Source organism: Protomyctophum bolini (genome assembly GCF_963924005.1).
Source record: "Protomyctophum bolini genome assembly, chromosome: 10".
In the NCBI taxonomy this organism is placed as follows: Eukaryota; Metazoa; Chordata; class Actinopteri; order Myctophiformes; family Myctophidae; genus Protomyctophum; species Protomyctophum bolini.
In genome coordinates, this window is record NC_137871.1 from 41885454 (window position 1) to 41900498 (window position 15045).

General features: G+C 43.2%; 1 protein-coding gene across 1 annotated transcript in view; it reads left to right on the forward strand.

Annotated features, from left to right (window-relative positions):
* b4galt1l (DP-Gal:betaGlcNAc beta 1,4- galactosyltransferase, polypeptide 1, like) overlaps positions 1 to 15045 on the forward strand; it is a 48212-nt gene that overhangs the window by 13323 nt on the left and 19844 nt on the right. Inside the window, exon 3 of the mRNA XM_080774627.1 lies at positions 11498 to 11685. Coding sequence (XP_080630753.1) covers positions 11498 to 11685 — 188 coding nt within the window. The remainder of the gene's footprint in view (positions 1 to 11497; positions 11686 to 15045) is intronic.

Genomic DNA, 15045 nt, shown 5'->3' on the forward strand with positions numbered 1-15045 from the left:
TCTAAATTACATAAGTTTAGCCTTTGCATTGGCCTGTAAGGTCGTTGAGGCCTGGGAAATGACTAAGACAGAGTTACGAAACTTACGACATTGAGGGTGCTCGGACGCTGTTCATGCAGCCTGGAGAGGGACACGCTGGAGTTGGAAATACTTTGTTTTCAACGAGGGCGGTGCAAATGAGAGCAATTTTAGGCATGACATGACAACTGTTTTAAAGTATTGTACAGTAACAACTAAAGTCTCTGTAATGTTTATGTTGTAGTATTACTAAAAATAACAACCTAAAATAAAGGGATTTAAGATCATTAAAGCTGGGCTGTTTTGCCTGAGTCCAATGCATTTCTGCCAACTCCCGCTCCAGGACTTGTCCCTGTTCACAAAGCTCTTCGCCAATAGAAGTCTATCTAGAAGAGCCACCATTGGACTGAAGCCCCATGAAGTGAACAGAGTTGTCGTAACTCTGTCTTACTCTATGGCTCTGGAATCGGGTCCGTTGTTGGTCTTTCACACACGTAGCGACGGGAGAATGTCCGTACGGGCCCAGGACCGGGGTCGGGGCTCCAGTCCCTGGCCCACACAGACCCTGTGAATGTCTGTACGGGCCCAGGACTGGGGCCGGGCTACAGAACCCGTTTATATTAGGTTGGTTTTAATCATGCAGTGAGTTTCACCCAGCCGTCCCTGGAGCGCTGTGGGCATGTCTGGGCACGTCCGCTTCCTGCTGTCGCTGCGCAGTCACGTGACAACAACACCGTGCACGCACGCTCGCACGCACACACACACACACACACACACACACACACACACACACACACATGCTTCCTGCTGCCGCTGCATAATCGCGTGATAACAACACCACACACACACATGCACATGCAGTTCAGTCTAAGGCCTGACTCACACCTTTCGATCTAGCATACAACATTGATGCATGCTAGATGTAAACAAAGGGTAAGTGTCAATGCATTTCCAATGGAAGTCACATGGTTTGACACAATTATTTTGTCGTACGGCTTTCGGCTGTGCTTCGACTTAGGTCACAAATAACACAAATGTTGTGTCAAACCATGTGACTCCCATTGGAAATGCATTGCGAGCTTGCATCAGTCAATAAGTCTCATGCATCAGCTATACAGCAATATGTTGTGGAGGGAGTAAGTCCGACGGAGGGAGAGAGAGAGAGAGATGCTCAGCAGCGCGCACATGCATGCTGGGTAGAGAGAGAGAGAGACTGCATGTTAAAAACCAAATATACTCATCGTTGTGTTCTGTTTCACGTTATTGCTGAGTGAGTGACGCTGACAGGGGAAAGCAACAAGGGGGTTAGAAGCGAAAATGTCCATTGTGGGGTAAAGGAACTCGATCCACGCATGCACTTCTCAGAGTGATTAGCCTACTAATGATTGATGCGACCATGGTTTTACCTCAGTAAAACTATACCTAAACCTAACCCTAACCTCAGTAAAACTATACCTAAACCTAACCTCAGTAAACTATACCTAAACCTAACCTTAACCTCAGTAAAACTATACCTAAACCTAACCTCAGTAAACTATACCTAAACCTAACCTCAGTAAAACTAACGCAGTGGCTGGGGGGCGTTTCCAAGAACCCGAAGCCGAATTGGAGAGAGTGAGACTGCCTCTATGGTGCTTGTCCAGTGCATGTTTTTTTTTTTGACCAGGCATTTTAATACCGCCCGCATCGCCAACATTTAGCCTACATTGGGTCTTGCAGCCCTGGCGACCGACCGTCGAACTTACCGACCGCCTCGTCGGATCACCGACCGACGTTGGGTCGTTGGGTCCCGCGGCCGCCGCGGGCTCCCGTTCCCGTTGCAGCCCTGGCGACCGTCCGTCGAACTTACGCCACGTCTGTTGGGTCAAATGGATTTCGCCCTTACTGCTGTTGTGAAGGTGTGAGTCAGGCCTAAAGGTGTGTGTGAGGACAAACATCAGTCATCACATGACACACCGCGTAGCGTTTGTCTTCATGTTTGTCTATATATTTACATCCTGAGCACACACACTATCATGACATACTGCTAAACAAACACGCACACACACACACGCACGCACACACACACAATGACACACCGCTGAACAGAACACACACAGTGACACAATCGGCAAACATCACAGCTCCTCTGCAGGGCAGGTGTATAGCAGAGTGGCAGGTGTAGCAGAGTGGCTCACAGTCTCACCCTGAGAAAACATAATGTTTACATTGTGTCACAATATAATAAACAGTTGAGAATGGGTGAGTATATACAGTTGGAGGGGGTAGAGCATTGAGTAAACGGAGCTATATCTCACATTGCATCGTTATAAAGCTTTTTGGAAACAAATGGCAGCAATTGTTGCAGTCACTTTGGGACAAATAGCAGCATTTTTATTCTCAATACTATTTAAATAGTATACAAAAACACCCCAGATTTAAGAACGTGTAAAGGTAGCAGCTCTGTTTACATGTGCAGCAGGTCTACTTGGTACAGATAGTACAGTCCTAAGGGTGGGTGGATTCCATTGGCTAACCTTCTTTTGTCACAACAGTTCATGTTCTACTCAATAATGCATTCAGTCAACCTCCTCGACATCCCCAACACAAAGAAACCAACCCGGGCTGCACTATGGAACTCACTCCCAGCTCACATATACAATTTACAATTTAGGCATTTATCAGACGCTGAGAAACTAACATCTGTCTAATAGTAGAATATCTGTACAATGAAACGATGGTGTGATGCGTATAGACTCTAGTGCTATGTCTAGTTGTCTAAACATGCTATCTAAATTATACTGTAAGTTCAGCCTTTGCCCAGGGCAAGGTCGTCGAGGCTAGGGCAAGTGCAACGGGCTAAGATGGAGTCTGAAGAGGTGGTTTTTCAGACTACGGCGGGTAGATTGGGAGTGCGTTTGCAGTTCTGATTACAATGAGGAGTTCATTCCATAGTTCTGGAGCCAGACCCAGTGTTTTTAGTGAAGGTTCTGCCAGCCTCCCTGTGTTTGTTGGCTGATCTGAGATCAGTGCGGGAGGGTTTGTAGGGTCAGCCCTTGAAGATATGGGCGTGCCGGCTCACAACACGTCACAAATCGCTTTTTAGATTGAATTATATTCTGCCTTATTTGCAGAGTATAGTCTTGTAGTCCGGCAGCCTTCTTTTGTTTAAAGTGGGAAATGTGGTATATAGTCTTTATTTTTTTGTCTTCAAATATTGTCTGTAAACATACATTCGTGAATCCACTTGCTGACCGGCTGTTAGTATTGGGCAATTTATTTTTTCATTAACATCCTATGGCAGGCAAAATTGTCAACAATGTCAAACTTTCCCTTTACTTTAAGTAGCATGTCAAACTATGGGTTTTTCATGGTTCTGAATCCATTCCAAGCATTAGTTTTGCACAAAAAACACTCCTTGGGCTAAAAAGGCCATAGACGTCATGACAAATGTGACGAGGTCAGCACAAATGTGATGAGGTCAGCACATTTTGGGCAAGTGGCTATGGCTGTTTTTAGCCCAAGTAGTGTATTTTGTGCAAAACTAATGCTTGTAATGGAGTTTTGCCTGCCATAGGATGTTAATAATAGGGTCACAAGAAACCCCTATACAAAAAGGCCCAATAGTGACAGCCGGTCAGCAAGTGGATTCATGAATATATGATATGTATATAGACAATATTTTAGGCCAATAAAAAAAGACTATATACCAAATTTCCCACCCGTCCACCTCGACTGCCGGACTATAGCGCTATCTATCTATCTAGCGTTTGTGTAAACGCTACAGATTATCGTGCCTCTTCCATTTCAAGTACCAGGAAATAATGAGACATGGTTTATTATTCCTGTCGGCCTGCAGTGCCCAGTGGGAGAGAAGGAAGACATGGTTTATTATTCCTGTCGAGAATACGACACGGACACAACAGGCTGGCTGTTGTGAAACAACCTCATCTCTATCTTTAACCCATTCTGACCTGAGGACGATTCTACGAATGCCTTCTACATGCTAACCGTTTTCTGAAAAACTCGTGTTTCTATACGTCAGTGGTGCTCAAACCTTTGTCAAGGACCTCCAAAAATATATATGTAATTGCCCACCGACCCCCATCTGAAAATATGTCGGTCCAGGGACTCCCCCAAAAGCAAATATTTGAGTTAAAAACTGTTGCTCTGAAAGCAATATATTTTCAAATATTTGCGTCACATTTTCTCGATTTTTCAAAAATAGCAGACTTACAAGCTCATAGTGCAGCACTCGGTGCTGCGCTATGCACTTGTAGATCTGCTACTTTTCAATAGCTAAAGCATAATACATAATGCTTGAAAGACTAAAAGGGGTTCCCGTACAGCATGGGTTAAAACGAAGCTTTTCGTACAGTTTTTATTGTAATCACATGGTCATTACTGAACCATCAGGTTCAGCACAACATGAAAATCCTGGTTTTACAAAACTAGGAAAGCATTTTATTATAGATTTAGGGCTAAACCCCTTATCCCTAAACTTCTTTACCTTTCTTTTTACTATTTTGAAAAACATTTCAACTAGCCAATCTATCTACATCGACGTGTTGTGAGCTTGTAGACTTTAGCCATTTTAACTATTCAAAAATGTTTTTCAAAATAGTAAAAAAAAAAGGCAAAGAAGTTTAGGGATAAGGGGACGAAAATGGAGCCCTTGGGGTCCTATTTCCGTCCATGCTAAACCCCTTATCCCCTAAACTCAGGGATTTTCAACATGTGGTCCGTGGACCACTGGTGGTCAGTGAAGGTATTGCATGTGGTCCCTGACCATGCATTTTGTATTGTAGGAAAGTGAATATTTTGTATTTTCTTCCACGGAACAATGCACTACTTTTGGCGGACGTGGAAGTGCATACATGTCATCAGTTACTGGGAAGTAACTGCTAACAGTTAGTTCTCAAGAAGGGTGCAGTCTACCAGCCTACCTGATTGAGTCATCATTATTAGGAAATGTGCCCATTTGTCTACTGTATCAGTTAACCTGAGTTTAATGGGAGGATGGATAAAGTAAGAGAAGTGTAACCGTGGGATAGGAATAGATCAGTGGTTCTCAAAAGATATATCTTTTGGCTCTGGACCACTCGTATATTTCAGTTAAATAATGCCTTAATCGGCTCGATACAATTTGTTGCACGTAGTATCGTGCAATTAATTAAATCAAGCCCTTAACAGTCATGATTTCATTTTAATAGCTTTTTATTAGCTATAAATTCAAATATTTTCTTACATTTGATGTTTAATTTCAATATTTTTATTAGCTATCGATTCAAATACTTTCTTACATTATTAGCTATAGATTCAAATATTTTCTTACATTTGATGGACTTTTGAAATACTGTATTATTTAAACATATTTTAATACATCTAACAAAGACATTTTATTTATATTTTAAAACATTTTCCCATGGATCACCTGCAGGCCTATTATGCCATGGACCACTAGTAGTCCGTGCAGGACCATCTGTTAACCCATTCTGACCTGAGATCAGATTCACACGAGGTTTCCACCGGACACACACTGGTCTGATTAACCCATTCTGACCTGAGATCAGATTCTAAAAAATGTCAGTCGTTCTTCGATTTTTCAAAAATAGCAGACCTACAAGCTCGTAGCGCGCCACTCGGTGGCGCGCTATGAGCTTGTAGATCTGCTATTTTTCAATAGCTAAAGCATAACATGATGCTAACACCAGAATGGGTTCCCGATCAAAATGGGTTAAGAAACAGTGGTATGTATGTATATTGCATAGCATTAGCTATGTTATGAAAGCGCTAAGCTTAGCCCATATACCCTCCCTAGTCCCTACACAACAGTGGTCCCTATAGCTTGATTCTTATAGTCAGGGTGGTGGTCCCTGGTTCACAATCAGTTGAAAACCCCTTATCCCGGGCCTAAACTATCCCTGAACTTACAATACAGGCCATACAGTATATCATTCTGGGGGTCCGGGGCCATACAGTATATCATTCTGGGATACAGTAAATCATTTTGGGGGTCCTTGACACCAACAAAGTTTGAGAACCACTGATTTAGAAGGAATGTGATTAGAGTTCATCTCTACCGCTGGTCGAGTCACCCCGACAGACCAACCGCTGGCAGCTTTGTCTGCTCTGTGTGTGTGTGTGTGTGTGTGTGTGTGTGTGTGTGTGTGTGTGTGTGTGTGTGTGTGTGTGTGTGTGTGTGTGTGTGTGTGTGTGTGTGTGTGTGTGTGTGTGTGTGTAATGTTTGTGTGTACATGTGTGGGGGGATTGTTTTTAAATTCCATGGATTAGCCTGCCCTGCAGCTGTTGGATTTAAAGGGATATTTCACATGTTTGGGGTAATTGTATTATCTCCTCTAGCTAGCTGAACTGCCCGTCCCTGTAGCGTTGTCTGTCCACACTTCTCACAGGAAGCCTGTCAGTAAATCAATGACGTGTGACACATCTTTAGCATTAAGTCTTCTAAATGATGACCATTTTCTGAAAAACCTCATGTTTCTGTATCAGTGGTGCTCAATATTTCATGTCAAGGACCACAAAAATTATATGTAATTGGCCTCCGACCCCCATTTGGAAATTCCAGGGACCCCCCCAGAAGCAAAGATTTGCTCCGCGTAGAGTGCCGCGCTACGAGCTTTTAGATCTGCTATTTTTCAACAGATAAAGCATAACATAATGCTTAAAACACCAACAGGGGCTCCCGTCCAGAATGGGTTGATACAGAGCGACTTACAGTAAGCAAGAACAACACATACATAATAATACATAGTATATAATAATACATCAAATACATAGAAATAGCCATCAAGGATCATAAGTAAACCGAGAACCTAATATCCGTCTAACAGTTGAATATCTATACAATGAAACTATGTGAACACAATAGAGCGTTTGCAGTCCCGCCCCCTACCAGGACCCAGTCCCGCCCCCTAGCAGGGCCCAGTCCCTACCAGGACCCAGTCCCGCCCCCTACCAGGGCCCAGTCCCGCCCCCTAGCAGGGCCCAGTCCCTACCAGGACCCAGTCCCGCCCCCTAGCAGGGCCCAGTCCCTACCAGGACCCAGTCCCGCCCCCTAGCAGGGTCCAGGAAATTATTCCCCGTTCATTTTCCTCATAGACATTTCATAAAGTATTTTTTTAAAGACCTTTTAAGCCTCGTACAAAGCCAACTGGAGTTGTGACAAATCATGACAACAAACACAATTTTTCGGGCCGAACAAATAATTAGAAATAAGAAGAAAACGGAAGCCTCATAACTCCAAAATGTTCATTTTTTTCCGGAAATGTTTGCAGTTCAGTTCTGACTGCAATGGGGAGTTCCTTCCATAGTTTGGGAGTTACGTGACCAAAGTAACCCAACCGTTGCTGTTCACATGCGAGAGTGAACGGTTTAACTTTACTTTGAAACGCTCCTGGAAACTCAAACAGACGTCAGTGTGTTTTTCGGATGCAAACAACCACTGATCCCGCCTGTGGTTTTTTTTTATGTACACAAGGTTATCAGATAAGCTGGTGTAATAATACTAATATAAAACACATCTGCATGATGTGTGGTCATCATGTTCTTAAAGGTAGAGTAAGTGATTTCCTCTCTACTATAGAGTGTGCTGACCATATAAGGAGTTCCTCCCTGTCCCCAGTTAACCCCTGGGGGTCAAAAAACCTTAGGTTTCGTTACTGACTCTCTATCCTGATTGGACGAAGGCATAGGTCCCACAGCCAAAAACGAAACCTAAGGTTTTTTTTTAGTGAAATCACTTACTCTACCTTTAAATGTCAACTGTCTGACTGTCCAAAACTACTTTTCTGTATGTCTGTCTGGCTGGCCAACATGAACTGTCTGGCTAACTGGCTGGACGGCCAACATGAACTGTCTGTCTGACTGACTGTCTGACTGACTGACTGACTGACTGACTGACTGACTGACTGACCAACATGAGTTGATGTAGTCGTCTTTAACTTTAAAGCATTTTGGCTGTGCCTTGATGGCGTCCTAATGGCTGATTTTACACCTGGCTCACAGTGCGTCGCAGATTGTAGATCTGGCTATTTTCAGAGCACGACACCTGTGCGCAAACCAAACAGAATGACTTGTCTTTTGACGAAACCGTCAATATATTTTGTGTTCGTTTTAGTCATACTTTTAGTCGACTTAATCAACACTGACTGCATGCAAGTGTTTTGGGTCACTTTTCCAGCTCGAGCTCACTTCCTGTTTTCTTGTCTTGTCCATTTCCTCTTCCCGCTCTCCTTTCACTTCCTGCTTCCCTCGCCGCGCAAACCGCATGTCCGTCAGGCCTCTCTGACCAATGGGCTCGGAGGAGGTGGGTGAGGCCCGCCCTCTTTGCTTGTTCTTGACCAATAGCGGCGACCCGTACGCTGGCTGCCTGAGAGGGAGGCGGTCCTACTGGTAATATGAGCTTTCTTTCTGTCTCCTATGTTACTGTCTCCTCTGTTACTGTCTCTGTTACTGTCTATGTTACTGTATCCTCTGTTACTGTCTCCTCTGTTACTGTCTCCTCTGTTACTGTCTCCTCTGTTACTGTCTCTGTTACTGTCTATGTTACTGTATCCTCTGTTACTGTCTCCTCTGTTACTGTCTCCTCTGTTACTGTCTCCTCTGTTACTGTCTCTGTTACTGTCTATGTTACTGTATCCTCTGTTACTGTCTCCTCTGTTACTGTCTCCTCTGTTACTGTATCCTCTGTTACTGTCTCCTCTGTTACTGTCTCCTCTGTTACTGTCTCCTCTGTTACTGTCTCCTCTGTTACTGTCTCCTCTGTTACTGTATCCTCTGTTATTGTCTCCTCTGTTACTGTCTCTGTTATTGTCTCCTCTGTTACTGTCTCCTCTGTTACTGTCTCTGTTATTGTCTCCTCTGTTACTGTCTCCTCTGTTACTGTCTCTGTTACTGTCTCCTCTGTTACTGTCTATGTTACTGTCTCCTCTGTTACTGTGTCCTCTGTTACTGTCTCCTATGTTACTGTCTCTGTTACTGTCTCTGTTACTGTCTCTGTTACTGTCTCTGTTACTGTCTCCTCTGTTACTGTCTCTGTTACTGTCTCTGTTACTGTCTCTGTTACTGTCTATGTTACTGTCTCTGTTACTGTCTCCTATGGAGACTGTTACTGTTATCTGTCTCCTCTGTTACTGTCTCCTATGGAGACTGTTACTGTTATCTGTCTCCTCTGTTACTGTCTCCTATGGAGACTGTTACTGTTATCTGTCTCCTCTGTTACTGTCTCCTATGTTACTGTCTCCTCTGTTACTGTCTGTTACTGTCTCCTCTGTTACTGTCTCCTATGGAGACTGTTACTGTTATCTGTCTCCTCTGTTACCGTATCCTTTCCTGTGGTCCTGTTCTCTATAATTCATGTTTGTTTAATGTGTCGTACATCTCACCAGAGTGGCAGATGTTTCATGTTGTAACAAAGATCCGAAAAGACCTGCAGGGCCCAAGGAAGGAATTAATTAATACCTGGCTGAGTGGCAGTCAACGAGAGGGTTCACACGTTCAAGACATTACTGGAAATATTTGTTAAATTCCTTAAAAAAAAAAAAAAGACAAACTAAAACTTGTTCCAGTCCTTGGAAAAGGTTTGGAATGTATCAAGGATCCTGGAAAAATAGTTGGCTATGCATTGTTTTTGGCTATTGATTTTATTTCCAAAATATAATGTATATAACATTACAAAAAAAATGTCATTATTCGCCAAAACGGGCAGCGTGATTGCATCCTAACGTGTACCAGTACGTGACAAAAAAGAACAGATCTACAAGCTCACAACGTGCTGCAGAATGATCCTATATGCTTTAGCCTCAAGGTCCTAGGATAGGTAGCAAAACATAGCTATTATTCTATATTGCCGTATAGTGTTGCTACACTGCCTGTCTTTGGGCATTGTTGATGCACATACAGTACAGTTGGAGTAAGAGACTCATGTTTGCGCTGCATGATTGGAAACCGCGTTAAATATTCTGCAAAACGTTTGGAAACCGAGACGGTGACTTGACATGCCCGCTCCGCTCCGCTCTCCTCCGGCACGTTGCTCCTGAGAGCTGAGGAAGGCGTGGTCGCTCCTGCTCTTTACTAAACCTCTCATTAAGACATTGATGTCAAACTGTATTTATTGGAATTCACCGTGAGAGCGTAAACATTTTGTTAAGCTCTGGGCAAAGTCTGACCTTTTCATCGATCGGTATGTTGACGTCAGCACTGTGTTTGCTAGGGCGTGTGTGTGTGTGTGTGTGTGTGTGTGTGTGTGTTGTTACACACCACACGAGTGGTGGAAAAATACTCGCATAAGATGGAGATGCCATGATTGTTGTACCTTTTCTGTTTTGTGCGTATGTGTACTGTCTACATTACTGAGTCTAATAGACCCCCAGGTGTTTTGTATGTGTCTATGGAGTTAACATTATTCTAATAGACCCCCAGGTGTTTTGTATGTGTCTATGGAGTTAACATTACTCTAATAGACCCCCAGGTGTTTTGTCTGTGTGTATGGAGTTAACATTACTCTAATAGACCCCCAGGTGTTTTGTATGTGTCTATGGAGTTAACATTATTCTAATAGACCCCCAGGTGTTTTGTATGTGTCTATGGAGTTAACATTATTCTAATAGACCCCCAGGTGTTTTGTATGTGTGTATGGAGTTAACATTACTCTAATTAGACCCCCAGGTGTTTTGTATGTGTCTATGGAGTTAACATTACTTTAATAGACCCTCAGGTGTTTTGTATGTGTCTATGGAGTTAACATTACTCTAATAGACCCCCAGGTGTTTTGTATGTGTCTATGGAGTTAACATTACTCTAATAGACCCCCAGGTGTTTTGTATGTGTCTATGGAGTTAACATTACTCTAATAGACCCCCAGGTGTTTTGTATGTGTCTATGGAGTTAACATTACTCTAATAGACCCCCATGGGTGTGGTTAGAATATTAAAATAATGTGTCAAATAGTGTATTTTTGGTTTCGTCCTGAAAGCTGAAAGCCTTTGAGTTTAAAGGCCCAATCGAAACACACCACGTTAGTGACCTCATCATAACCCTTGTACTCAAGTACAGTACTTAAGTAAATGTAATTGGTTACTTTCCAGCACTGTTTACACACTCCTCTGCCAGTTAAATGGATTCATAGTGTATGTGGGCCACCTTCCATCTGATAAGGGCTGTGTGTGACTGTGTGTGTGTGTGTGTGTGTGTGTGTGTGTGTGTGTGTGTGTGTGTGTGACACTGTGTGTGCGTGTGCATGTGCGTGTGCGTGTGTGTGTGTTTACCGGACGTGACTGTAACTGAGCCCGCGTCATACATGGACTCTGGCCAGCCGAGACCAGGTGTTTCTCTCTTATTGGGATTTTCTTTTTTAAAATGAAAACCACACAAAATCAACAGTGCGTCATAGATGAACAATAACTGCTCCTTAGTCATTATTACCAACTCCTCTGTCCATCTGTCTTCCTGCCTAACTGTGTGTGTGTGTGTGTGTGTTTAGGATGGAGATGAGATCTTCAACCGGGCCAAGCTCCTGAACGTTGGCTACCAGGAGGCTCTGAAGGACTACGACTACGACTGCTTCGTGTTCAGCGACGTGGACCTCATCCCCATGGACGACCGCAACGTCTACGCATGCTTCAGCCAGCCCCGACACCTGTCTGTGTCCATGGACAAGTTCGGCTTCAGGTGAGTCTTATAACGACCCAGCCCAGACACCTGTCTGTGTCCATGGACAAGTTCGGCTTCAGGTGAGACTTATAACGACCCAGCCCCGACACCTGTCTGTGTCCATGGACAAGTTTGGCTTCAGGTGAGTCTTAACGAACCAGCCCCGACACCTGTCTGTGTCCATGGACAAGTTCGGCTTCAGGTGAGTCTTATAACGACCCAGCCCCGACACCTGTCTGTGTCCATGGACAAGTTCGGCTTCAGGTGAGACTTATAACGATCCAGCCCCGACACCTGTCTGTGTCCATGGACAAGTTCGGCTTCAGGTGAGACTTATAACGATCCAGCCCAGACACCTGTCTGTGTCCATGGACAAGTTCGGCTTCAGGTGAGTCTTATAACGATCCAGCCCAGACACCTGTCTGTGTGACTGTGTCCATGGACAAGTTCGGCTTCAGGTGAGTCTTATAACGACCCAGCCCCGACACCTGTCTGTGTCCATGGACAAGTTCGGCTTCAGGTGAGACTTATAACGATCCAGCCCCGACACCTGTCTGTGTCCATGGACAAGTTCGGCTTCAGGTGAGTCTTAACGAACCAGCCCCGACACCTGTCTGTGTCCATGGACAAGTTTGGCTTCAGGTGAGTCTTAACGAACCAGCCCTGACACCTGTCTGTGTCCATGGACAAGTTCGGCTTCAGGTGAGTCTTAACGATCCAGCCCAGACACCTGTCTGTGTCCATGGACAAGTTCGGCTTCAGGTGAGCCTTATAACGACCCAGCCCAGACACCCGTCTGTGTCCATGGACAAGTTCGGCTTCAGGTGAGACTTATAACGACCCAGCCCAGACACCTGTCTGTGTCCATGGACAAGTTCGGCTTCAGGTGAGTCTTATAACGAGCCAGCCCAGACACCTGTCTGTGTGACTGTGTCCATGGACAAGTTCGGCTTCAGGTACAGTCTACTCTTAACCGTTCCATGCCACCATTGAGTCCGGCGCGGTGCGCCAGCCAGTGCCAACTGAATGCACGGGAACTGGCAGCAATAATCGGACATTTCCGGGGCGGTCGCCATGCAGTTATTATTCTTTCGTCACAAGCCGCTCCCTCGTTTTAATTAACCCTCTAACACTTTGTGTGTGTCTAAGTTCAAGTTGACTGAACTCACTCAGCCACTCCCCCGTCTCACCTTACTTACACCATATGCGTGTATCGTGTTGCATCTTACTGTGTGTGTGTGTGTGTGTGTGTGTGTGTGTGTGTGTGTGTGTGTGTGCGCGTGTGTGTGTGCGTGTGTGTTTCAACATGTCGTTAAATATTAGTGGCACCTCTGAGCTGGCTGCTTCTCAGTAGTAAAAGTGCCAACACTACAAAGTAGTAATTCTCTGTTACAAGTAAATCTCTGGAATTCATTTCATGTACTTACACTAAATAAAGTATTGGCTTCAAAATCTAAATGTACGTAAAAGTGCCAAAAAGTAAAAAGTACTCATTATGCAGAATGTCCAATTTCAAGATTTTAAATCTATAAAACTCTTGAAGATAGCAGATCTACAAGCTCACAGTGCGTCACATCGCTCATACCTTTTTAAATGGCCGAAATGTATATAGTGCTGAAGTGGCTAAAGGACCACTTCACCACTTTTCAACCTATATTCATATAATAGGTCCTCACTAATAATCATGATAAATTGGCACGATTTTTTTCTACACAATTTGCGTCTCATAGGAGGGCTGTGGGCAGTTTAGAAACCGTCTTCCAGTGACGTCATCATTAGGCAGATTTCTTTTTAAACACGATTTTTTTACAAAAATGTTTCGATTTTCATTATCGTGAGAACGATGGCTTCCATTTTCGCATTGCAACTTTTCAGGACTAGAAAGCCTGCAGTTTCCATTAGCTTGTATTCCCCATCGATGATGTCACTGGAAGACGGTTTCTGAACTGCCCACATGAGACACAGACAGAGTAGAAGAAAAAAATCTCATGATTATTAGTGAGGACCTATTATATAAAGATAGGTTGAAAAGTGGTGAAGTGGTCCTTTAATGTAGGTATGTTTCGTAATAATAATCAAAATCTACAAAGTAACTAGTAACTAAAGATTTTAATAAATGTAGTGGAGTAAAAATGCAATATTTTGGATCTGAGATGTAGTGGAGTAGAAGTAAAAATATTGGAAAGTACAAATACCTCAAAATTGTACTTCACCCATTTAGGACTGAGGCACATTCTAAAAAACACACCCCTGTGAACTGAGCGGTGCAGCTATACTTTTATTGTGCTAGTCACTGTACTGTACGGTACAGTTTTATTGGTAGTCATACTTGTCATAGTTGTATTGTTATAGACGGTTCTATTGTTATAGTCAGTGTGAATGGGCACACACATTTTGGAATGTACATGGTTGACTGTTGAATTAATTTGAATTTCCATTTGATTTGGTGGGTGAATAAAAACACCAATATAGTTAGGGTTTTCAAAAACAGACAAGACGGTGCACTTTTCATTTAATTCAACGTCTCATACAAAGATGCCATTGCCTGGCCCTGTATCTCACATGGTCGGTCAAATAAATATTTGATTAAGGAATATATAATATGCCTTTTGTATTCTTGCTGTATAGCAGCAAAAAGTGTAGACTTTTATGTTCGACATTGAGGGAAATTAAGATTCTCAGATAAAATAAAATAAAACGCTGCTTATCAACTAACCGGTTAATCGGTCGATAAGCTTATCAATTAATTGCATTCACCGATAATTCCCCATCCCTAGTGCGAACATCAATACAGCGTGGAATTGTGGGCAAACTCTTATCCAACAGCAACAACAAAATATTCAACGTTTTGGGTCTGAGAGGCTAAATGTCATCAAATGGCGGTCCGGTTTCGAATAAATAATGGTCCTTGATATGAAAAAAAAGGGTTGAAAACCACAGCTTTAAAACCCAGTGCTGTGGAGAAGAGAGCTTAACCCATTTAGGCCTGACATCACATTTTAAAAATCTGAAATACCTATATTTCTATATCAGTGGTGCTCAATATTTCATGTCAAGGACCCCAAAATGTATAATGTAATTTGCCTCTGACCCTCATCTGAAAATATGTTGTTCCAGGGACCTCCCCAGAAGCAAAGATTTGAGTTAAAAACGTTCGTTCTGAAAAGAATATACATTCCAAATTTGCGACACATTTTCATGATTTATTTTCAAAAATAGCAGACCTACAAGCTCGTAGAGTGGCACGCTATGAGCTTGTAGATCTGCTATTCTTCAATAGCTAAATTATAACATAATGTTTAAAACACCAAAAGGGGTTCCCGCCCAAAATGGATTAAGTGTTTGTCATTGAATATCAAGCGCTTTAGAACTCTTCAA